The sequence below is a fragment of the Cucumis sativus genome, chromosome 6, assembly GCF_000004075.3.
Source record: "Cucumis sativus cultivar 9930 chromosome 6, Cucumber_9930_V3, whole genome shotgun sequence".
In the NCBI taxonomy this organism is placed as follows: Eukaryota; Viridiplantae; Streptophyta; class Magnoliopsida; order Cucurbitales; family Cucurbitaceae; genus Cucumis; species Cucumis sativus.
Window position 1 is genome coordinate 13,714,993 of NC_026660.2, and position 24,930 is coordinate 13,739,922.

The 24,930-nt window shown below is 33.0% G+C and overlaps 3 protein-coding genes across 11 annotated transcripts; 1 reads left to right on the forward strand and 2 right to left on the reverse strand.

The window, feature by feature from the left end:
- The first annotated feature begins 6,088 nt into the window (after positions 1 to 6,088).
- On the forward strand, positions 6,089 to 7,016 carry LOC101207122. The gene has a single exon (XM_004149330.3). It carries the CDS (start codon positions 6,168 to 6,170, stop codon positions 6,630 to 6,632), a length of 465 nt encoding a protein of 154 aa, XP_004149378.1. The 5' UTR covers positions 6,089 to 6,167; the 3' UTR covers positions 6,633 to 7,016.
- Positions 7,017 to 9,708: 2,692 nt separating this feature from the next.
- Positions 9,709 to 14,244, reverse strand: LOC101206886 (cation/H(+) antiporter 18-like). Of its 9 annotated transcripts, XM_031887476.1 has the most exons (5): positions 12,938 to 14,244; positions 12,464 to 12,857; positions 12,277 to 12,350; positions 12,107 to 12,196; positions 9,709 to 11,936 (listed from the first exon to the last, which is right to left on the reverse strand). In XM_031887476.1, the coding sequence occupies exons 2-5, from the start codon at positions 12,831 to 12,833 to the stop codon at positions 11,874 to 11,876; spliced, it is 597 nt and encodes a 198-aa protein (XP_031743336.1). In that variant the 5' UTR covers positions 12,834 to 12,857; positions 12,938 to 14,244; the 3' UTR covers positions 9,709 to 11,873. The 9 variants fall into 9 exon arrangements, 2 of the variants coding, with proteins under 2 accessions (XP_031743336.1, XP_031743335.1); XR_004217497.1 differs by lacking the exon at positions 12,277 to 12,350 and having other exon boundaries at positions 12,464 to 12,562; positions 12,705 to 14,244; XR_004217493.1 differs by having other exon boundaries at positions 12,107 to 12,288; positions 12,464 to 12,562; positions 12,705 to 14,244.
- Positions 14,245 to 17,386: 3,142 nt separating this feature from the next.
- On the reverse strand, positions 17,387 to 22,741 carry LOC116404796. The gene is made up of 9 exons (XM_031888279.1): positions 22,491 to 22,741; positions 20,275 to 20,348; positions 19,631 to 19,639; positions 19,397 to 19,543; positions 19,000 to 19,311; positions 18,783 to 18,926; positions 18,241 to 18,699; positions 18,035 to 18,130; positions 17,387 to 17,936 (listed from the first exon to the last, which is right to left on the reverse strand). Exons 2-9 carry the CDS (start codon positions 20,338 to 20,340, stop codon positions 17,391 to 17,393), a joined length of 1,779 nt encoding a protein of 592 aa, XP_031744139.1. The 5' UTR covers positions 20,341 to 20,348; positions 22,491 to 22,741; the 3' UTR covers positions 17,387 to 17,390.
- Between the last annotated feature and the right edge of the window lie 2,189 nt (positions 22,742 to 24,930).

Below are 24,930 nucleotides of genomic sequence, written 5' to 3' on the forward strand. Positions count from 1 at the left end.
TTTCAAATCAAATCATATGATAGATGTTAAAAGAGAATATGCCAATTCAACACCTATATAAAGCCTTCAAAATATAAGTTCAAGATACAGACCCTAGGCGGAGATATTATTTCTAGCTGAAGCATTGCCACTTTTTCTATTCTATCCCTTTCCTCAATACTTTTAGGTTCTGGGTGAGAACTTAGTTCTTTTATGAAAACAGAGTTGAAATCCATTAATTTCATTCACATGATAGTTGAGAAGACAAACATCTATGATAATCATTTTGTTTGTAGACAAAAAAAATCTAATATAAGTATGAGCACGTTCATCATACGCCTTTCATCTCTTTACTTTCCATAATATCAGTTATATCAAAGTTTTAAATAAAGTAAAAAGATTAAAAAAAAAGTTATCATGAAAGAATAAGTATCAATAAGATATTGATAATTCCCTGTTTAATCTGTGTCATATTCAATGTATAATCCAATCGAAAGATTGAATTGACAATTGATCGTTAACTGCTCAAGAGAGTAAGTGACTTGGATCACATTAAACAAAAAAAAAGTTAGTTTTAGAAAATAAATTTGAGTCTTTGATTTAACCTTAACATGCATATCCAAAAATGAGAATGCTTGTGACATTAAAACACCAAGAGGTAGTGATATGAAAACTCAAATAATTGAAACTAAAAACCCTTTTGATATGAGAACTCCTACTTCTCAATTACTTAAATTCCAAAATCAATATGATTTCAAGTCTATGGATTGAGTTAGACGCGGATTGCTTTAAGATCAATATCTTGAAACAAGACCTGGTTCTTTGTCCAAGATTCCAACAGTCCACATGATAGGATGATCAATCTAATTTGAATGATTTTGCAAAATTTAAAAAACTATAATGTTAATATTGAAAACAAACACAAAGGCTAAATTTGATTCACCATCTGAACTAATTAAAACAACATAATAGCAAGGCTTAAATAGCATGCAATAAAACCTAATTCAATGTAAAAAGACTAAATTACCCTTACTTAAATGTCGTTAAAAAAGATAAAACTGAAAAAGTATTAAAATTACATCATAATTACTAAATAAAAATCTAATTAATAATTTGATATTTGGTTGATTCATATATGAGGTTGCATTTCTTAATTAAGAATTGAAACATAAACACATTATTCATATTTACTTAGAGAAAAATTAGTACTTCAACTTCAACATATATATATTCAAAGACGTGAATATGTATGGGATAGCCGCCGAGAGGTTGCTTGTCTTAATTAGAAATTAAGTATAAAACTTATAGTCGTTTTGAAGAAATTCAAGCATTTTTAATTCAAAGCTATCAGGTAGATGGAAGTCATTCCTTCATTTATTTTTTAAATTTGTACTACGTATAATTGTTGGTTCAACTTCATCGCCAAACTCACACACTCCTTCAATGTCATTCATCACATTCCACGTAACTTGTACATAATATAGGTGTAGTTAATCAATTTAATTGAGCTGCATATTGAGAATATATACACACACAATGTACAGTTTCATCCCAAAAGATTAAAACGCTGCATTTGATTTTGATAACCACTAAGTCTTTGATTTTGACATTGACTTACATTAAAACATTTATCCAATATTTGCCTTTGAATATGATAGAGGAAAACTTGTATGCAATTTGACACATCTATACATTGAGTTCATACTATTTACCAGTCAACCAAAGTACAAAGAATAACACACATGCTCATTAACTTATTGAACTATATTTAGGTGAGACACTACTTAATTTGTAAAAATATGAATTTGTACATATTGATCTAAGTATATAATGAATTGTGAGTTTAGAAAACTTAGAGCACGTTTGGTTGGTAATTCATATATTTTGTTTTATATCTTTTAGATTCACTCAATCCAAAATTTTGTGTTTGACAAACAATTCCTATCATGTTTTTTCTTTTTAATTTTTAGATTATGATGTAATTCAAACCAAGGAAAAAAAGAAACAATTTTATGTCAATATTATATCTAAATTTTAAATTTTAAATTTGAGAATTAAAAATTATTTATATAAAAATGAACGGTGCCGTGTTTTAAACTTAACTAGTTTTTAGAAAATTTTAATTATCATGTAATATAATTTATTTGTTTTTTAAAAAAGTGCATCACATAATTTATTATAAATTATCTAATGTTATCAAATAATAATTATACAACTTTTCAAAGAAAAATGGTAAAAAACAGAACATTCTGATAAAATTAAGTCTAATAAATTTTAAGAAGTAAAATAATAAACAAGTTAGTAATACTTTATTGTCAACTAATATTTATTAGGTAACTACAAATAATTAATCAATTGTATGATCCATAAACATACTATCAAACATATTTTAAACTATGGTCAAAGTTAGAAATCAATTTAAAAATATATATACTACCATAACACAATTAAAAATATGATACCTTATTGTCAAATTTCATAAAAACAGATTCTTAAATAATATTTACAATGTTATAGTGTATCCCATGTGAGCAGTAAAATTTCAATTAGGAACAATTAATTATTAAACAATCAACCTAACCTAGTATGTATATACTTTTAGATGTGTACGTACAATCATATAACTAATACACATGAATTAATTAAAGTCATAAATAAATATCAAATAATGCATCTGATCAAGAAGCTAAAAGTATGTCAATTAAACTCAACCCATGAGTTTAAATACCTTCACATGGATAGGGAATAAAAATTGACACCTTAATGTGATATACATATATATATATATATATAAGTACTTAAAAATGGATGCATTGAACCAAATATATTACAATGAAACTGCCAGCTATATTGGAATTAAAGATTGAAAACTACAAAACATCTAAATCAAAAATATAATGCACCTAGAGATTATAACCCCACTTTCAATATGGAAAAATTATTCCATTTCATAAATGCATATGCCCCATTATTATTTGGTTGAATTGGGTGAAGGAAAATCCCAAGTACCACGGCAACCCACAATTAGTTAGCCTCTTCAATATAATAATATACTCTCCAATCACAACTCCATTTCAAGGTTAAAGCCTCTCAAGTTCACTCATTCCCAACACTGTTGCTCTTTTAGACTCCATCAATATTACACCCATACGGCCATATATATACTATCACTTGTATTAGTATATATGTATATATGCTGTGTGACATGTCAGCTAGGTGGTGTATGGCTATAGTTTTGTTGTTTAATTAATAATGAAGAATAAAGAAATGGGGTTTCCAACTAGGCTTTCGTGTAAACTCACGTTCTTGAATTATAATGGAAATTAAATGATTGGGTTTTTCTCCATTAGATTGAATCTGGCAAATTTCAAATTTAGTAATTTTGGAATCTTTTCTTCAATGTGCCCTCCCCACCCCTCGTGCGTTTCTCACTGCCCAAACCCCTAATTATTCTTTCTCAACTCTTATGCTTTCTTAACTTTAATATTAAAACTATATCTAATTAATAACTCCTTTTTTTTCATTATTAATTATGTTTTTCAACTTCTAAATTTATCTACTTCTTCTTGTAATCAAAATAATAAACTTTTAAAATTTATTCAACATTTATAACCCCGGTTATATTTTCAAAATTAATCAAAGTTTAACTACTACACTTTTAATTTAACTTTAACTATAAAATTCAACTTTATGTTTAATTAAACCTTAAACATTCAATTTCCTATCATCACGTAGATTCAAGAGTTTAAAAGAAAAAGAAAGTTGAAAGCTTCAAAATTTTATTACACATAAGAATTGAAAAATGGGTGGATAATTAAAAACAGAAGACAAACTTCTTTTTACCTACTGAAACTCCATCAACTTCTTCTTGTACATTTTTGAGATATAGGACGACAACTTTTCTAATAATATATATATTATTTTACCTATAATCGAACACAAACTTAAATTAGATATAAAATTTTGAAAATGGAGCAATAATAAACACATTTTAAAACTTAAAACAACCCAAACATATATATGTATATAGATACAAACACAAAAAGGTTCAAAGGCTAACTATGTAATTTCGTTTTTTCCTCTTTAGGTTGCCCTTTACATTATTATGCATATTAGGACATGGTCGGTGCCTCTAAAATAAGGTCCATTTCGTGGATGCTTGTCCCACGAAGCTTCGTCCCCCATTGTACCAACTTATATTTTATAAAATGCACATTACAACTTTATATTATAATTTAAATCTCCTATAGTAGTTCATAAAGTAACAAACAATAGAAAATAATTGGATTTGTATTCCCCATTGATGCAACAAACTTAACTGCTTCCCCATTTTCTTCTTCCTTTCACTATTACCTTACCTTAAAGTTTAACATTTAGGAAAATCAATGTCTATAAATTAACTAGCAAACTTTTTAATTTTAAGCCACTATACAATACTTGTTTGCTAATGGTGGGACAATCACAAATATTAAATTATATTGTTGTTGTTATTTTAAGAAAGAGCTTTTGTACTTGGAAAAATTATAAATTGTTTCATGGTTGATTAATTGTTTTTAGTCACAAACATGGTGTTATTTATATCTTCATCTTTTTCCAATCCACATTATTCCATGCCTTAATTTACGATCGTGAGCTGTGACATTTTATAATGTTATATTTGGGAAAAAAACTATATAATATAACATAATATATTTCAATTGTCCCATTATATTAATTATGAGATGTCTATCCATTTTAGAATTGTTTCATTATTGCTCTTATCCTTATGTGTGTGTGTGGTTTTATGATTTTTAATTAAATTCATTAATTTGCATGATTAAATCTCTCACATTTTTAAGGCTCTCAATTTTGAAGTCCCTCAATTTCTTTTTTTCTCCCATGTTCAAGCCTAAATTATCAGAGATATAAATGGTGTATAGCTCACATAAGGCAACCATAGTTTGAGGAGTAATTAACATATAAAGTTTTTGTTTGAAATGGAAAGTTTCATTCTAATTTCATAATTATTGTTCTAAAAAATAACATCATTGATAAAGAAGTTAGAAGCTTGAATCTCTTATTTTCATATATTATTATTAAACTAAAAAAATGTTAGAATTATTTAATTTATATAATTTAAAAATTAAAAATGGATGGATATAATAAAACTTGATAGTCTATTGTTTTAGCAATCTACATAGAAATTCAATTCTAAACTTATGAAATTATAAGATTTAAGAATATGGAATTCTTGTAATTTAATGAAGAGAGAAAACATATTTGTATAAAATAAATTTAGTAATTAAAACCGGTATAGGAATTTATAAAAACATACATGGAAAAAGAAGGCTCTACTTTGTATAAAAAAACAACTAATGTGTTGAATTAGGTTGAAAATGAGATTAATTAAAAAAGAGAGAATCACGTTGATTGGGTTTAATTATGTTGTAGTATAGGGATTAGGAGTTGCTTAATGAAAACTTAAAGAAGGAGAGAGAAAATTAGTGGTCGCCACAATCATGTTGTAGTTATTTATTATATAAGTTAATGCATGGCCCTATCCTTGGCCAGGCGCCTCATAACTTTGGGGATACCCTTAAACCCCCGCTTGCTTATACCAAACACACCCCTCCAAAATTATTTTATCTTATTTTACTCCATATTTTAAGCTTTAATGTTTTCTAACCATCTTAATCTTAATCTTTTTTTAAATTTAATTTAACTTCTATTAAAATCCATTATATAATAGTAATTTTTTAATTACTTTTTTATTCAAATAACAAAAAAGGGAAAGAAATACATGACTATAGTTTTATTAAAAGAATTTACTGCATGGGATGATAATAAAGTAAAGGAAGAAAAGGCACATGGATCAGAATAAGGATTTTTAAAATGAAAAAAGAAACCAAAGTAAAGAATTTAGAATCAAGATGATACTAAAGTCAAGTAGTGATTTTTCAAATACAAACAAAAGGGCCACCAGAATTGGAATTTACTCAAAGGGGCAAATTGGTAATTTAATCCTTCAATTTAATAATTTTTTTTTAAAAAAAAAAACGAACTTGATGGTTTTGTTGTTCGTACGACTACGAGTAAATTTGGGGGTCTTTATAAATCCATCGTTGTCCTTCCATTTTCTTCCCCCATTCATAAAATTCAAAACATTTTTTTTTTCCTTCAAACTTCAAAACTTTTCATATTTTCTCCAAATGGGTAACAGTTTAAGATGCTGTTTAGCTTGTGTTCTTCCTTGTGGAGCTTTAGATTTGATCCGAATCGTCCATTTAAACGGCCACGTCGAAGAAATTGCTCATCCGATCACCGCCGGCGACGTCCTAAAAGCCAACCCAAATCACGTTCTTAGTAAGCCTTCTTCACAAGGAGTTGTTCGCCGGATTCTGATCCTCTCCCCTGAATCTGAGCTCAAAAGGGGAAGTATCTATTTCTTGATTCCCTCCACTTCTCTGCCGGAGAAGAAAAGAAACGCTGCAACCACCCTTAAGACTCCTTCAAGAAAAGTAAAAAATTGCACCGTCGCCGCCGTGCCCACCACCGCTGACACTGACTCTTACCTCTCCGATGTTGTCTCCGACAAAAAACCGTCGCGGCGAGAACGACGCGGCAGCCGGGTTATCGTATGGCGGCCCCATTTAGAGAGCATTTCTGAAGACTAAACAAATTATACTTAACATATAAAAATTTCATTTTTGCCGACGCCGGAATCTGAATTTCCGGCCGGAAGCGGAGGGGTAATTTGGGTTTTTTTCCACTTTTTTTACTGGGGGGTAAGTTTGTTATTAATCATCCAGTTTTTTTTTTTTTTTTTCCGAGTTGTGAAATCTTGAAAAGAAAAAGAGAAGACTCGGGATTTTTACCATTCGTTTTGAAGCGGTAAAAAAGAAAAGGATCTGTTTAATTTTCTCATGGTAAATTTGGAAGTAAAAAACAAAGAAACCATGAGATTTGAGAAGAAAACGTTTGGGATTTGTATCTACAGTGTCATTTTAAGTTGTAAAGTGAATATATAGTTTTTTCTATCCCTATTTATCTTTTTTTTTAATTTATTTTTTCATCCATTGTAATTTGGTTCCTTATATATTTTTATTTTCTCAATATTATTTGTTGTCATTCTTAAAATAATTGTCGTAAAATATTTGGATTTTTGATTTATATCTTAACAGTGAAACTTGGAATCCACAAATCTATTTAACTAATTTTATTTTTACTATATGATAATAGAATCTTTAGATCTACATGGTAATGTTAAAAGAAAATAAATGAAAAGGTATGGTTTAAGGTAATGGAGAAAGGATACATATATTTTGTAGTAATGTTTTGAGATTTGGAGTTAATAAGAATGAAGTTTGTAATTAGGGTAAGAGAGTGAATTCAATGATTGGGATCATTGTTTTGACTTTGAGATACATTATGGTTTTTCTAATTTTAATATAATAAAACCAATAAATTATTTTCTTTCAATCATGGAGGAAGCTGATGAGCTGCCATACACTAAATTAATTTTCCTAATACTGTTTAATCTTAGCACTGACACAATATGCTATTATTACAAACAATAATCAAACCACCTTTTGTTCAATGTTCATTTAAAATGATTTTGTTCACATAATTATTTATATACAAAAATAGGAAATTCATTTGTGCATGGATCGTAGGTCAATCAACCATAATTCAATCACTACTTGTTAGATTATATATATATGCATCATTAATTCATATAATAATATATATTATATATTATATATTTGAATTAAATTAAACCAAATTTAACATCCAACTTATAAAAATTCATGCGTCACAATTTGAGTCCAAATATTTTTCTTTTCAACATACAAAATCAGAAATTTGATTTTCTCAGTTCACAATAAAACAAATATTTATTACTACTTTAAAATTTTCACCTTAATTATTTTTAAGAAAAAATAACAAAAAATGTAACGTCACTAAAAAGAAGTTTAAAGTAATTATACAAAAAAAAAAAAAAAAAAAAAGAGTCATCCATATAGTTAATTTTTTTTTATAGTCTTGAAACGAGAGCAAGTCACTTTATTTAACTAATTGTAGTAACCAAGATATTTGATTCTTTTCATCTCACTTTAAAAATCTTGATTTTACAAATTTAAGATTTAAAGTTATTAACCTAGATGTTGATGAAGAACAAAAGCACCAAAAACTAATAAATAATTTACTATACAAGTTATAATATTAATAAAAATATATATACATATACTGACACATTTGAAGCTCAATTATGTACGATAAGCTGAAAAACTAGCTGCCAAATGTATATTATTATATTTGAATTGAATATAATAAATTTCATACATACATATATATATATTATATATATATATATATTATATATATATATTATTATAAATGGATCTTCTCAATTTCACATGGATTACCCCATTTTTCCTACTCCCAAATTAAATAAATACACTTCCACGATTACAATAATGTACATGTTAATTATTTAATTAATTATTTTTTTGTCTTGGAGTACAAACTTCATTTGACTAACTACAATACAATTTAAACCCCTTATTTGAGTATAATATAGTTTTATCTTTCTTTTCTTTTTGTAATGATTTATTTCTCAACTTAATATATGAATTTTCATTTTTAATATCAAGTGATTTGCCTTGGTTAAAGTGCAATCATATTTGTTTGAAAAGATTATTTAAACTTTTGTTTTTATTGATCATATGCCGATTCAAGTAACCTGTCTTAACCATATGTTGAATTGCTATCAGTTTATGTCTATTTTAAATCTTGAGTATGATTGTGAAAATTTGATTATATATCATCAAATTTGATCGGTAGAGATTGACTCTTCAAGCTATTAAAATTTACGAAGAACTCCGACGTTAATAAAAAACCTGGGAGAAAGCATAACTTAATATGAATTTATTGCTAATTAAAAGGTTTGTTGTTCAATATTAAAAAATGAAAAAGAAAAAAAATGACAGAAAATTTTAATGAGTTTATTCACTTAAACATTAAACTAATAATTGATCAATACTCTTCTAAAGTTATATGAAAAATATAATTGTTTTATTTAAACTTTAATGTTGTTACAAATAAATCAATTTAGATTCTTGATTAACATTACATTTAAAAAGATCTATAAATTCAACTATTACATATGTGGACTTCTTCAGATACGAGGTTGAGGTTAATAAAATGGACGAATGAAATTGATGCATGAACATTTTTTTTTAAAGAAAAACTCTAACAAGAGTCTAAATTGATTAGCTTATAAAAATTTAGAAGTTTAAATTTATATAACTCACAAGGTTTAGCATGTAAAATGAGTATTTTTCGTAATGATTCAGAATGAGAATTTAATGAAAATTTTAATTTGCTTGAGTTTGTATAGCTTATAATGTAATTAACATATAATTAGGTGTACGTAAAAGTAAATATTTATTTAGTTTGTACACTTTTAATTTGTAAAAACTAGGGGTGTGGTACAAAAGTAGCTCCATTAAATTAATTCATGTAACAAGACTTCACATAAGGGAGAAAAAAAGAAAAAAAAACAGATCACTACAAAACCAAAAAAAGATTGAAAAATCAAATGATAAAGATGTTTGAAGATAAAAAGACTTTAATAAATCAGATGAACTAAAATGGCAATGTAACAGAACAGACTAAGAGCAGTTAACAAACATGTAGTCCTGAATAAGTAAACAAACTCACATGCACACTGAGAAGAGACTCCTAAAGTGATATTAAATCAACTAATCCATTAGCTAAAAGTAAGATTGGGAGTAAATCTAAACAGTACATGCATGTGAGTCTTGCAAAAGCTTAATGTTCACAACACTAGATCATTGAAAAGAGTGCACATGTAATGTTCAGCCATTGAAAATTCCCAAAAAAAAAAAAGAAAAGAAAAAAAAAGCATTGATGAGGATAAAGAGGATCTGGGTTTACAGATTAATACTTCAATCCCCTGAGAAATTGGGAGAGTCTTCCCCATATTGAAGACATACTCTTCCCTTCCTTTCCCTGTTTAACCTTTTACACCTTCAGCTCAAATTCAACCAATGGTCATCTTTTTCACAGTTTCCGAAGCAACAAAATCACTACTTTATCCATATTCTCCATGTACAAAAACTACATTTATCTAGATGGATGAATAATAATATATCATATCCTCAGTTCAGGCATTTCAATATCTTGGCATGGTTAACCTTACTAACTACATGTAAAGGAAGAAGGAACATATCTGTTTAAACTTGGTCACTGTTTAAACTTGGTCACCGATGCTCTCTGCAAGTGCAAGCAGATGAATAAAAGTTCATGACAACGATGTCGTTCAACCACGATACTTGTAGTCCTTACTTTCGACGGTTGATGAACTTGTTTAAGTCAAGAGGAGCCTTTGACATATATCATTTGTTGATTTATGAAGCTGATCCTTGCTAGCAAATTAATGGTTTTCTTTGAATGATTTCGATCATTGTGTATGTACCCAAAGTGTACATCAGCCAGATGATTCAGGTTCTGCTTATTTATATTTTGACTTTTTCGAGACTATATCTAGGTAAAAAGTCAATGTTGATCAATGAGGTTGTAAGGTTTTAACTTCCAATATCTTTCCCAATCAGAATTAAGAACACGAGGTTGTAGAGTTTTAACTTCCAATATCTTTCCCAATCTTAATTAAGATGTTCTCTGCATTATGTTAACATATCAAGAGAAGGAAAAACTGGAACCAAAAGTAGAGGCCCAACTCTGAACTATATACTGATGGAGGGACAATGTCTATGCAATAAAATAAGTCAGATATCATTGCAGTTGATATTAAGGTCCTAAAAAACTGCTTATATTTTCACTCTTCTCAAACGTGTCGAATCTTTGGGGTCTCGCAGTCCCCATAATTCTGTCTGCTGTTGAACCACAAGTATAGATGTCCACACTCATGGTCGAATGAAGCAAGAAAGTCTCCAACAGCCCCCAAATCGCCCTGCCATTCGTTAGATTTCCTAACATCAGACATCAACCATGATTCGGCATGTCGCCTTCCAATCATTACAAGGTCATAAGCATTTTGAAGAGATACAGAAATCTATATCCCCGCCATCCATGACCACCTTATATTGGCAAGATATTCGGTTATTTTGAGAGGTTTTGAGCTTAAATTCACTCAATAACTTTGTATCAAGCATCTTGCCGCTAGCTGTACTCCCAACAATCTCTTCCGAAGACGAGAAATGAAACAGAGTGACCATTATTCTATCCTGTTCTGACACTCGTGTTGCAAATGCTAATGCCTCTCAATCATCGGCACCACCAAAAAAGAGCACTACCACTCGATGGAATGCCAGACACGAAAAATTATGGGAAGACCTGACATTCCCATTATCAATTAAAACTCCAACAGTACAAGGTGCCTTCTCAAGTACATTATTGTATAACGTCTCATAGCATGAGATGATTTTAACCCTTCGCCAGCCATATGTTGCCTATGGAAAGGGATGACAATAAAGGTCGTTCTCTTGTCAAGTGCTAATGAGCATACATCATTGTACATGGTTGGGTATGGTGAAATACCTTCGTAGCAAGTTATTATGATACGGTCACTGAAATGTCCTTCAAGCCTTCTAAAAGCACTGAATATCTGTTCCGACAGTGTCTTACATGAAAAAGACCTTTCACGAGGCTGATGAGGAATTAAAAGTGGAGAAAAACGGCCTGCAAGCTTAATATGATGTAGGACAATCAAATTAATGTGGCTCTGATGGGTCGGATTTGATACCAAAAGGAGATCTAGAATTGCCTGGGCATTCTCTAATCCATGGATGCAAGCAAGTATTCGAAGTTCTTCATCATTTCTAAGATGTAAGATAGTCCTCCGTTTGTAAGCAAGAAACCTCCTCGAAGGATTATATATGGCCTTGATAAGAGGTGAAATAAATCATAATGGTAAAGCTTTCATCATTCATGACCTGCATTCAGTGTAATTATTTTCACTGAATAAGCAAAATTTAAAAATAAATAAAAGAAGCAATGCCCATTAGTTTGCCTCTTCTTAAGATTTAGTAAACTCTATGATGGTAAGTATCATTTCTGATAATACAGTCCAAAAAGATTTTGAACAAGAGGGAAGTTTACTTACATTCTGTACTTTCCAGCTAATCAAGATTACAAGTTCAATGCCTTTGCAGTTCATAATAAGTCCGAGAGTGAGTGCATCTCGAAATGCATCCTACAGATAAGAGAAGGCAGTATGCTCCTCACAACCTTTCCAAAGAGTGAAACAAAAACAACTAGGTGAATTACACCCACATTCTCCAAATTCTGTATAGAAAAAACATTCATTCTTAATCCACAAGCAATGAAGAATATTGGCATGAGCAATACTGATACAAAGCAATCAAGCATATCTGTTAGTGCAGCTCCTAAGGGTGGACCATCTGGAATGACCAAACCCAAAACAAATGATGTGTAAACAGCCGTTAGATCGGTAGCTCACCCAAGAGTCCACAAATCAGCAATGCAACAAAAACTGCATATATATAAATTTCCTTCACAGGTTTTCCTTCTGGGCTATTTTGAACAACCCAAAGAGCCCCTGGACGTATTCCAAACACGATAAGAGACATAAGAAGACCATTTGAGAGAAAAAAACCTAGTGAAGTTTCTGGTGACATTTCTTCAAATGATGTTACGACATAGCTAAAAGATACAACAGACCAAAAGCATATCTCACACACCATAGAAGAAGAACAAGTCAGACGACCAATATCTGAGTTAAGAATCTCAAACTCATCGAGAAAGCAAGCAACCACTGGAAAGGACGTCATGGATAGTAGCATCACCACATGAGGTAGCACACTTGACATCTCCTTGTCCAATGAGAGAAAATTCTTGAGAACAAAGGAAGTGAGTCTAGTCAGTGCGTTAGGAAGAATGAAGCTTAAAATTCCAACAGGCAATGCTTTTTTACCCGATTTTACAATGACCATTGGGTGCCTCTTCACTCCAATTTGAAAGATAAAAAGCATCAGACCAAAAATAGAAAAGGTTTCTAATACATTTATTCCACTCTATGGGAAAACTATACTTGCAAATAATTAGTAGCCAAGAACTGAAGGTCCCAATATTATGCCAGCCTGATTAAAATAAAACCATTTAGCTTCATATCCCATGACTTTAGTATCTCAAAAATAAAATAAAATAAAATCCAGCAGCAATCCATGTTTGGACGGAAAAGATGTCAACCATAAATTATTTTCCTCTACAAACAAAGTAAGGTATGAATGGCAGTTAACAAAACCAAGCAAGCTATAAATGCTAGTTTTCCTCTAAAGACTCAACAATTTTCAGTGTGCAGTATTTGTATCAAGTATGATCAAAGCACCTATGAAGAACCAGAGATTAAGATATGAAGTCAGCATTGTCAAGTTAAAGTACAACTTGAATGTTCAACAGACTATGTAACCATTATTGTATTGAAAATTGCATTGGTCATTCTTTGGATACTGAATACTCATACCCAAGTCAAGCAAATCCTGATTTTAAGAAGAAATGAAACTTAAGAACATCATAACACTCCTCGCAACTTAACACTCATATAGATATAAGCAAACCCATTTAAACTAAACTATTTAGATAAAATTGCCCACAATAAACTACATAAATATTCATAAATCTAGACAAGACCCATTAAAGAGGGCAATGGAAAACATAGAATTATCATCAGAACAAGCAACAATGAGAGGCAAAAAGTATACAAGTCAAATAAAAAAGAGAGAACGTGAGAAAGAGAGTTAGAAGAATCTGCGAAATAAAGGAGGGTTGAGCACAGCGCTTAAGAAAGAAGGCGAGGAAGCGAGTTAAAATGGAGGCAAGGGAAGGATGCAAGAGGAGGAGAGGGAGGGAAAAAGAAAGAAAGTCATGAAGGAGCCAAATGCCTGTAAAGTTGATTGGATTGGAAGGATGACAGGTAAAAGGAAAGTCCATTTCCATCCGGACTTCCATGGCGGAACGGGATGGGGAAAGATCGAGAGAGGAATCTTGAAATGGGGACATTGGGTTTGAGTTAGAGGTTGGGAAGAAGGAAATGGGTGGTGGAGGGGGAAATGAGAGAGAAAAGAGAAGAAAGAAGAGTGGTTTCTTTCATGTAATTTGTAGAGAAGTTTGAGCAAATCAAAGGTTTCCCATTTTTTGGATTGAAGAACAATTGTTGAAATCCAGAGAAAGCATTAGCATTCGACATTCTTCATTACTCTTCCAGAAAACAGGAAAATCAAAAGGGAAATTGTCAAAAATAGGCCAAAAATGGGGTATAAATAGAGTTTTAGGATTGATTGTAGAAAAGTTGAGATTTAGGATAAATTGGAGGTGAAATGACGAAAATACCCTCTTTTAATTTTAATTCACATTTGCTCTTCTCTTCTTTTCCAACCCCTCTCTCTCTCTCTTCAATGTCATTCACCTGAAGAAAAAAAACAGAATTGCGAACGCAGCCTTCTTCTCCTCTCCTCATAGATTACGTAAAGGGAAAAAAAAAGAAGAATCCTTCTCTTGCAGTCTCATAGATTACGTAAAGAAAAAAGAAGCATTTCTCCTCCTTCTCATAGATTATGTAAAGGAAAAAGAAAAAAGAAAAACTCATTTGCGATTCTTCTCCTCTCTCAAAAGTTTGTCAACTTTCCGCTTTACTCCGGTGTCGTTCATCATCTACTCCGGCGAACATCTCACGCATTGTGGTTTGTTTTAATTTTTAAATCCGAATCTGAATTGTGTTGTGTTATATGTATATATATTTTTGCATCTTAAATGTATAAATCAAATATTATTTTTTATTGTTTCAAGTTGATTTAGGGTTGATTTAAGGTTGCTTTATAGATGTTTCAAATGATGTTAGCAATTTATCATTATTATTATTTTATCTCGCAAACATCTGGTAGACATCTCGCAAACATCTCGCAGACATCTTGCAGGTTCTTAAATTGAAATGTTTAATCTGAAATGAATTGATTTAGGGTGACTTTTAGCTATTGTTTTTTGTATCTCGCAATATCCTAAACATTTTGTAGCTGTCAAGATCGTAAACATGTAGGGTGTGACTATGCACGTTTTATTTAGTATTTACCTACTGTTTTTTAATAAACTTTGTTTATGTGATATGTCAAATGCTAACTTCTTCAAATCATTTTTTGCAGCAATTGAAAAGTATAAGGTGGTTTAAGGATGCCACATATTCCCATGTTAGTGCGTTACGGTGGTATGTGGGATGAGAGGCGAAGAAAATACGAAGGAGGCATGTTAAAAGGCATCGTTGTCAGTAAAGAAATAACACATAAAGATTTACAGGCAGAATTATATGACCTTGCAGAAGTTGACCCTTCAAAGTTCGACGTAATGATAAGATGCATATATGAGATAAAAGTGGAACACGAAGCTCCTACATTTGAGTTAAGCAATGACCGTGATTTGAAGTTTTATCTTCTTAGTGAAAATCCATTAAAGGTCCCTTTATACGTCTCATTTGAGCCTAAAAGTAATCAAAGCAAAAAAGTGTTAAGCAAAGATTACAATTCAGTATCTGGCAGCAACCAAGCTCATAACTTAAACCCTCATCCTCCAATTGTAATGGATACATTAAATGAGAATGAAGTCCATGTTCGTGAAGTTGAAGTTGGCTTGTGTGATAACGTGATAGGGACCACTTCGGCTATATGGGAATCATATGAGTCATATGATTCGAAAGATGAGACTTTTACATGGGAGCCAGTAGAGATGAATAGTGAATCATTTGACATCCCACAACATAGAGATGGTCCTACAAAAGATTGCAAAGGAAAATCTAAAGTTCGTTACAGCTCTTCTAGCCAAAAGTTGAAGACAGACATGAATGATTGGTCCGAAGAAAGCTCTACAAGTGAGGAGTTTGATGTAGGACAAATATTTTTTTCCAAAAAAGATTTGTCAATGAGATTAAGTGTCTTGGCAATGAAAAAAAATTTTCAGTTTGTAGTAAAAAAGTCTACAAAAGAGGTTCTCTTTGTTAGATGCATTGACAACAAGTGTGGTTGGAGACTGCGAGCGATGAGATTGAAGGATTCAAATATATTTAAGATTAAAAAGTATGTCAAAGTTCATTCGTGTTCTCTTGACGTTTTGAATCGTGACCATAGGCAAGCAAAATCTTGGGTTGTTGGAGAATTAATAAAGTCAAAGTTCAAGGGAGTCGGTCGTCTATACAAACCGCGTGATATCATAGAAGACATGAGGCAAGACTATGGCATAAATATGAGTTATGAAAAAGCATGGCGCGCTAGAGAAAATGCGTATGAACGAGTGCGCGGGTGTCCTGAAGAGTCATATAATCTATTGCTTAGATATGGTGAAGCTCTCAAACTTGCAAATGTAGGTACAATATTTCACATGGAACTTGAAGATAATCGTTTCTTCAAATATCTTTTTATGGCTGTTGGTCCATGTGTTCGAGGATTCTTAAACTGCATTAGACCGGTTATAGTCATGGATGGAACATTCCTTAAGAACAAATATCGGGGTCAGTTGATAGTTGCTGTTTGCTTGGATGGTAACAATCAAATTTATCCTCTTGCCTTTGGAGTGGTGGACAGAGAAACAGATGCTTCAATACAGTGGTTCTTAGAGAAATTGAAAGGTGCAATAGGAGAGGTGCCTAATCTAGGCTTCGTGACAGATCGAAAAACATTCTGCTTTCCTGTTGTTTTCCTGGCAGTTGTCTTAGAAAATGGGCTTCTTTTATGTTGGTACTTCCATTAGAACAACTCCAAAGCTGCAAAGAATAATGTTTGAACAATCCATGAGAAGTAAATAATATTGTGTGCTTTAGAACTCAATAACTGCTCTCCTTTTGCTACTGCAGTAGTAATGATTCAAATCTTCAAGCATATGAACCACCTCTTCAAGCATAGTAATCTCAAGCATAGTAATCTCAATGCAGTAGTAATGAGTTGACTCTGAAAGTTCAGGTAGTAGCAAGACTGAGCTAATTTTAAGTAATGTATAAAGCCGGCTGGTTAACAGCAAAGGTACAGAACAAGACACAGATCAAAATGCTGCTATTGGTAATGAGGATCAATTGTTCGTACATAAGATGTTTTTATAATGAAAACCTGCTACGTGAGGCTATATATAAATCAGTTCCGCAGCCACCATAAACCTCTGCTCCACCACCGGTAACACATCAAGAATGTCTATATAAAAGTTCTGCACACTTTACAATTTTTCACCTGCATTGTTGTACATTATATAAAAGTTCTGCACACTTTACAATTTTCCAAGATAATGAAATAAAAATTGCATACCAAAAAACAAAAATGGTCTTCATTCCATTATATAAAACTATTTATGTACATAGTTTGGAACATATACAATTCCTTCAAAGTTGAAACTGAAAGTCAATACATGGGATTGTTGGTCCATAATTGAAATGCCAATTGTTTTCTAAAATATGACATGTTTTCTTGACATAATGTAGCTACATCTAAACCAGAAGCTTCATATTCGAAATACTTAATTGTAAATACACCACAATCACTATTGTTGCGTTGAAGTGGAATGGAGTCGACAATGACAAGTGGCCAAGGTTCCTTGTGTGTTGATGATCCGCCTCTCCTAACAAAGAATCCAGTAGCATCGAGCAAATTTGGCACCATCTCTTGAATTGGCTCTAATATGCTTCTCATATCTTCGGCACTCGTCAGCGACGGAAGCGAATCCCATACCTTAACTTGACAACGTACCAAGTCCAAGCATAATAGAATCCAATGATTGCCATGGATATTGAATGGAGAGTAAATGTAATCAACATTCACCCAAGGATCTTGACAGTCTTGTTTTGATCCGACAACATAGTCAACCAACCGATACTCCTCCTTCCAGTGAAATGGTCGATTCTCTTTAATACATTCTTGGTATTCAGGCCACTTCGCAACTAATAGTCGCTGGAAGGAAAAAAAACACACATGCATGTATACAATGAGACAATAAGACAAATATCAAAAGCAAACTCAGTACATAAAGTATGGTTGCGAGTACAAACCATGAATAGTGTGTCTACAGTTGTGAAGTTTTGAGCAGTAGGTATCATGGCTGTCTTAATGTTGAAGCGAATGAGAAGAAACAGTGCATCCAAATGCTAATAGAAACAAAATAAAGCATTTAATTCGGTTATGCGATCAAACCAACTTCTTGAAGGTACTAAGTGCTCTAAAACTGTAAATAAGAAATAATGAGAAAAGTTCTAACCTCATCCGCCAACCACCGACGACACATGAACAAGTCTCTGAAAAACTCCTTCGATTTTTTCCCGTGAAAAGTTTCACGCACCTCATCTTTCGTACGCTTGTCTGTGATCCAAGCTCTGAGTCGATCTAAATGGGCGTCAGGTATTTTGTGCATAGGATCATAGACGGATGGTTGAGACTGAGAGGTGGTGGTGATTGATTTTGTAGTCCGTTTATCTAAAGCTGTGAAGGGGGTTGACAAGTATACACTTGCACGCTTGCTACGTGCGGGCCGAACATGTGGTCGTTCAGTGGATAATGGTTCTATTTCCATGACGTCTGAATCAAAATAAGTAAGACTTTTTACTCCAATTTCCTCGTTCAAATCGTCAACGACGTCTACTGGCTCCTCCGAATGAATATGAACCTTCTTATCCAACTCATCCATTGTGTCATCCTCCGTGCGGTTTGCTTCGACACCCTATGGAAGGTCAAAATGCATTACTAAGGATAAAGCATTAGTAAGGATGATTTTCACCCCACTACAGAACTTTGATTCCTAACCTGCTTTTGACGTTCAACATGTTTCACCCCATCACTTGTGTCATCCTCCTTGGGCATCCTCAACCAAGAAGGTGTACCGGGTGTGTCAACATCTTCGGTCTGGGCATCATGACCTTCAACTCCCGTGCAGTCTCCTTCTTCACCCTTTGGAAATGTCAAAATGTATTGGTAACGTTAAACAAACTTTGAAAATGTTAAACAAACTTTGATTCCTAACCTTTTTTTGAACTTCAAGGTGTTTCAATATAGTCGACAGCATTGATTTTAGGCTTTCACGTTCATTCTCGAGAACCGCTACTCGATATTTGAGTTTTCGAACAACTTCTTTCATCTTAGACTTCCACTTCTTCTTTTTCTTACTCTTTTTGCAGTCATTGTCATCATTACTAGCTTCTCCTGGTCGTTTTGAATCACCATTCTTCTCAGAAACGGTGTTATATGGATGAGTTTTCTCAACAAGTTCCCCTGAAGACATTCTTAGATGCTCCTCCTCTTCAGGCATCATCTCAATTACCACGTTAATTAAGAACTACAAAGTGGAAATGTAGTTAGTTAGTCAAAACATAAAGGAACAAAGTCATGCATTCGGTAAGTTACTGTTTGTTGATACTTACCATTGGTGAGTCAAACACCTGCCTCTGTAGGACATGAGACTTCGGCGATAGTTCGCACACCCACCTCAGCATTCGTGGTATTGCATCGTTGCTTACTTTATGTACACCACATTCAGTGATGGTTGGTATAGACTCATATGCCCAAACCTATTCCATGTTCAACAAAACAAGTTTAGCAAGTGTCCCAAGATATATGTATATATAAATATGTGCATAGGAAGTAAAGTAACATACCTGTAACGCCTGCGGAAATCCCATGACAGTATATTCTGTCTTAGTTGATTTATTCTTTCCCTTGGCATGTTGCATGTCCAAGGCTCGTTTTAAGCAGAAAGTGTACGTCCAAAAACCAACCCTCCCCAATCGTAATTGTTAAATGTGGTCCAATCATCTGCAATCCTAAATAAAGTTCGGTCCACTTTCGTCCGCCTATCTTTTCCTAACAATGACATCTCTATAAAGTAAACTAGAGCTAATTTAACTATGTCATCGTCATCGTCATCCCCCTCGTATTCCACAAATGTGTCCTCTAAGTCACTTATATAAATACACTTTTTTTGTTCGAAGAACTTCTCCAACAACCTACTATTCCCAACCAAATCAATAGGCTCTGGTTGAGAACTCCATAGACCCGTCATCATATTAAATTCTCTCCTTCCAAAACTGCACACGACTTCTCCTATCTTGAAACTTATGTGATCAACCCTTTCATCTTCCACCTCTCTTAACAATAAGTAGTGGATGAGCGGCCCATTAAAGATTATATTCAGATCCAAAAAGTGGCCGAACTTTGTATTTCTAAATAAGGTTAATTGATCCGGTTTCAATTTAGCCTTTATTGTACGTGTACTGTTTTCTAAATGTGCTAAACTACTTACTATAGACTGAAAATGATGAGCAGGGTCAATCTTGTACATGGGACCGTTAGTTGATGTCGAAGCCATACTGAGACCTGCATAAAAAAAAAAACTAATTAAATATAATTGCATAAGAGACTTACTTAACATGGATGCACTAGCATCTTGGGACTTCTACTCAAAATTTTGGAAGGTGAGAGATAGGTGCTGATAGGTGAGAGATGATGAAAACTTCAAGGCAAAGTTGCTAAGTCTAATAGAATTGCTAACCCTATAGCCTTAACACCTAGTAGACTAGCTAAACATGCATTCTAAACCGTTTAGGAAGTTTACACTCTTATATTGGGACTTCTACTCAAAATTTTGGAAGGTGAGAGATAGGTGCTGATAGGTGAGAGATGATGGAAAACTTCAAGGCAAAGTTGCTAAGTCTAATACAATTGCTAACCCTATAGCCTTAACACCTAGTAGACTAGCTAAACATGCATTCTAAACCGTTTAGGAAGTTTACACTCTTATATTGGGACTTCTACTCAAAATTTTGGAAGGTGAGAGATAGGTGCTGATAGGTGAGAGATGATGGAAAACTTCAAGGCAAAGTTGCTAAGTCTAATACAATTGCTAACCCTATAGCCTTAACACCTAGAAGACTAGCTAAACATGCATTCTAAACGTTTAGGAAAGTTACACTCTTATATTGGGACTTCTACTCAAAATTTTGGAAGGTGAGAGATAGGTGCTGATAGGTGAGAGATGATGGAAAACTTCAAGGCAAAGTTGCTAAGTCTAATACAATTGCTAACCCTATAGCCTTAACACCTAGTAGACTAGCTAAACATGCATTCTAAACCGTTTAGGAAGTTTACACTCTTATATTGGGACTTCTACTCAAAATTTTGGAAGGTGAGAGATAGGTGCTGATAGGTGAGAGATGATGGAAAACTTCAAGGCAAAGTTGCTAAGTCTAATACAATTGCTAACCCTATAGCCTTAACACCTAGTAGACTAGCTAAACATGCATTCTAAACGTTTAGGAAGTTTACACTCTTATATTGGGACTTCTACTCAAAATTTTGGAAGGTGAGAGATAGGTGCTGATAGGTGAGAGATGATGGAAAACTTCAAGGCAAAGTTGCTAAGTCTAATACAATTGCTAACCCTATAGCCTTAACACCTAGTAGACTAGCTAAACATGCATTCTAAACCGTTTAGGAAGTTTACACTCTTATATTGGGACTTCTACTCAAAATTTTGGAAGGTGAGAGATAGGTGCTGATAGGTGAGAGATGATGGAAAACTTCAAGGCAAAGTTGCTAAGTCTAATACAATTGCTAACCCTATAGCCTTAACACCTAGTAGACTAGCTAAACATGCATTCTAAACCGTTTAGGAAGTTTACACTCTTATATTGGGACTTCTACTCAAAATTTTGGAAGGTGAGAGATAGGTGCTGATAGGTGAGAGATGATGGAAAACTTCAAGGCAAAGTTGCTAAGTCTAATACAATTGCTAACCCTATAGCCTTAACACCTAGTAGACTAGCTAAACATGCATTCTAAACGGTTTAGGAAGTTTACACTCTTATATTGGGACTTCTACTCAAAATTTTGGAAGGTGAGAGATAGGTGCTGATAGGTGAGAGATGATGGAAAACTTCAAGGCAAAGTTGCTAAGTCTAATACAATTGCTAACCCTATAGCCTTAACACCTAGTAGACTAGCTAAACATGCATTCTAAACGGTTTAGGAAGTTAACACTCTTATATTGGGACTTCTACTCAAAATTTTGGAAGGTGAGAGATAGGTGCTGATAGGTGAGAGATGATGGAAAACTTCAAGGCAAAGGAAATGGTCTTTCAACAATGCAGCTTATGATAATGTCTTTAGAATACAATATTTAGAATGCATGTTTAGCACATATCTATTGTACTGGTAACTTTGCAGAGTTTATATGGGATACCAAATATATGTTCGAATTCAAGTTCTAAACTCCAAGGTATGGTTTTTCTATTATTACAGTACATTGCAAAGGAAATGGTTTTTCTTCCTAAAAACAGAATGGCTCCCACGGTTCTCTATGTCTGTGTGCATATGACATGCATTTCTTCTCCAAAATGTGCCAAAAACAAAAAACTCACATCTTAACAGACAACTTAAACAAACAAGATGGAATACTGTAATAATAAATAAGCTACAACAGACTAACTCTAAAAAAAAAACTGAGATTTTATTACTCACTTGACTTCAAAGATGATGGATACGGCACTGCCAATGTAGAGGAGTGGATAAGAAATGGAGAGGTCCGGTGAAAACAAACCTGAAATCGAAATGGATGGAAGTGGAGAAGCGTCCGCCGGAGATGAAGTCGAAATGGAGACCCGTGCAGAAGAAATGGAGACGTTCGGTGAACAAGTTGAAATCGGAAAATATAGCGGAGAGTCGTGAAGAAGAAATGGATGGAAGTGGAGAAGAAATGGACGGAAGAGAAAAACGTTCACCGGAGGCGGGAGAGAGTTGAAGAGGGTAACTGCAGACGCGGGAGAGTTCAAATGCGAGTTTACGTTTTTCTTTTGAACGGCCTTCTGTCTTCGGGTTGAAGAAAAGGAAAAAGAAGAAAAGAGGAAGGAAAATAAAAGAGGGTATTTTCGTCATTTCACCTCCAATTTATCCTAAATCTCAACTTTTCTACAATCAATCCTAAAACTCTATTTCTACCCCATTTTTGGCCTATTTTTGTCAATTCCCCAAATCAAAAATCCGTCATAGAATTGACAAAAATAGGGGGAAAAAAAAGGTAGATAAACATTTTTAGGATGGATGGTAAAAAAGTTAACATTTACCACAAATTAGAGGTGAAATGATGGAAATACCATCATTTAATTTTACTACATATTTGCTCTTCTCTTCCAACCTCTCTTCAATGTAGTTCACGTGAAGGAAAAAAAAGAATTTCGAATTGCTTTCTTCTCCTCATAGATTACGTAAAGGAAAAAATAAAAGAAAAACCCATTTGTTACGGTTCTTCTTTTCATAGATTACGTAAAGGAAAAAAAAACCCATTTGCAGTTCTTCTCCTCTCTCAAAAGTTTGTCAACTTTTCGCTTTACTCCGATGTCGTTATCTCTACTCCGGCGAACATCTCACGCATTGTGGTTTGTTTTAATTTTTTTTTAAATCTGAATGTGTTGTGTTATATGTATATATATTTGCATCTTAAATGTATAAATCAAATATTATTTTTATTGTTTCAAGTTGATTTAGGGTTGTTTTAGAGATGTTTCAAAGGATGTTAGCAATTTATTATTATTATTATTTTATCTCGCAAACATCGTAGCTCGCAAACATCTCGCAGACATCGCAGGTTCTTAAATTGAAATGTTTAATCTGAAATGAATTGATTTAGGGTGACTTTTACTATTGTTTTTTGTATCTCGCAATATCCTAAACATTTTGTAGCTGTCAATATCGTAACATGTAGGGTGTGACTATGCACGTTTTATTTAGTATTTACCTACTGTTTTTTAATAAACTTTGTTTATGTGATATGTCAAATCTAACTTCAAATCATTTTTTGCAGCAATTGAAAAGTATAAGGTGGTTTAAGGATGTCACATGTTCCCATGTTAGTGCGTTACGGTGGTATGGGATGAGGCGAAGAAAATACGAAGGAGGCATGTTAAAAGGCATCGTTGTCAGTAAAGAAATAACACATAAAGATTTACAGGCAGAATTATATGACCTTGCAGAAGTTGACCCTTCAAAGTTCGACGTAATGATAAGATGCATATATGAGATAAAAGTGGAACACGAAGCTCCTACATTTGAGTTAAGCAATGACCGTGATTTGAAGTTTTATCTTCTTAGTGAAAATCCATTAAAGGTCCCTTTATACGTCTCATTTGAGCCTAAAAGTAATCAAAGCAAAAAAGTGTTAAGCAAAGATTACAATTCAGTATCTGGCAGCAACCAAGCTCATAACTTAAACCCTCATCCTCCAATTGTAATGGATACATTAAATGAGAATGAAGTTCATGTTCGTGAAGTTGAAGTTGGCTTGTGTGATAACGTGATAGGGACCACTTCGGCTATATGGGAATCATATGAGTCATATGATTCGAAAGATGAGACTTTTACATGGGAGCCAGTAGAGATGAATAGTGAATCATTTGACATCCCACAACATAGAGATGTCCTACAAAAGATTGCAAAGGAAAATCTAAAGTTCGTTACAGCTCTTCTAGCCAAAAGTTGAAGACAGACAGGAATGATTGGTCCGAAGAAAGCTCTACAAGTGAGGAGTTTGATGTAGGACAAATATTTTTTTCCAAAAAAGATTTGTCAATGAGATTAAGTGTCTTGGCAATGAAAAAATTTTCAGTTTGTAGTAAAAAAGTCTACAAAAGAGGTTCTCTTTGTTAGATGCATTGACAACAAGTGTGGTTGGAGACTGCGAGCGATGAGATTGAAGGATTCAAATATATTTAAGATTAAAAAGTATGTCAAAGTTCATTCGTGTTCTCTTGAGGTTTTGAATCGTGACCATAGGCAAGCAAAATCTTGGGTTGTTGGAGAATTAATAAAGTCAAAGTTCAAGGGAGTTGGTCGTCTATACAAACCACGTGATATCATAGAAGACATGAGGCAAGACTATGGCATAAATATGAGTTATGAAAAAGCA

Excerpts from the sequence above, each read along its gene's own strand:
- LOC101207122 (XM_004149330.3), top strand. The coding sequence starts at position 6,168 with ATGGGTAACAGTTTAAGATGCTGTTTAGCTTGTGTTCTTCCTTGTGGA.
- LOC101206886 (XM_031887475.1), bottom strand. The coding sequence starts at position 12,995 with ATGCTTTTTATCTTTCAAATTGGAGTGAAGAGGCACCCAATGGTCATT. Across the intron at positions 12,197-12,276 it reads CTATACAGAATTTGGAGAAT|GATGCATTTCGAGATGCACT; the intron begins GTGGGTGTAATT and ends TCTTATCTGTAG. Across the intron at positions 11,937-12,106 it reads TTAGCTGGAAAGTACAGAAT|GTCATGAATGATGAAAGCTT; the intron begins GTAAGTAAACTT and ends CACTGAATGCAG.
- LOC116404796 (XM_031888279.1), bottom strand. The coding sequence starts at position 20,340 with ATGGCTTCGACATCAACTAACGGTCCCATGTACAAGATTGACCCTGCT. Across the intron at positions 18,927-18,999 it reads ACCTTGAAGTTCAAAAAAAG|GGTGAAGAAGGAGACTGCAC; the intron begins GTTAGGAATCAA and ends ACATTTCCAAAG. Across the intron at positions 18,700-18,782 it reads ATGTTGAACGTCAAAAGCAG|GGTGTCGAAGCAAACCGCAC; the intron begins GTTAGGAATCAA and ends GACCTTCCATAG.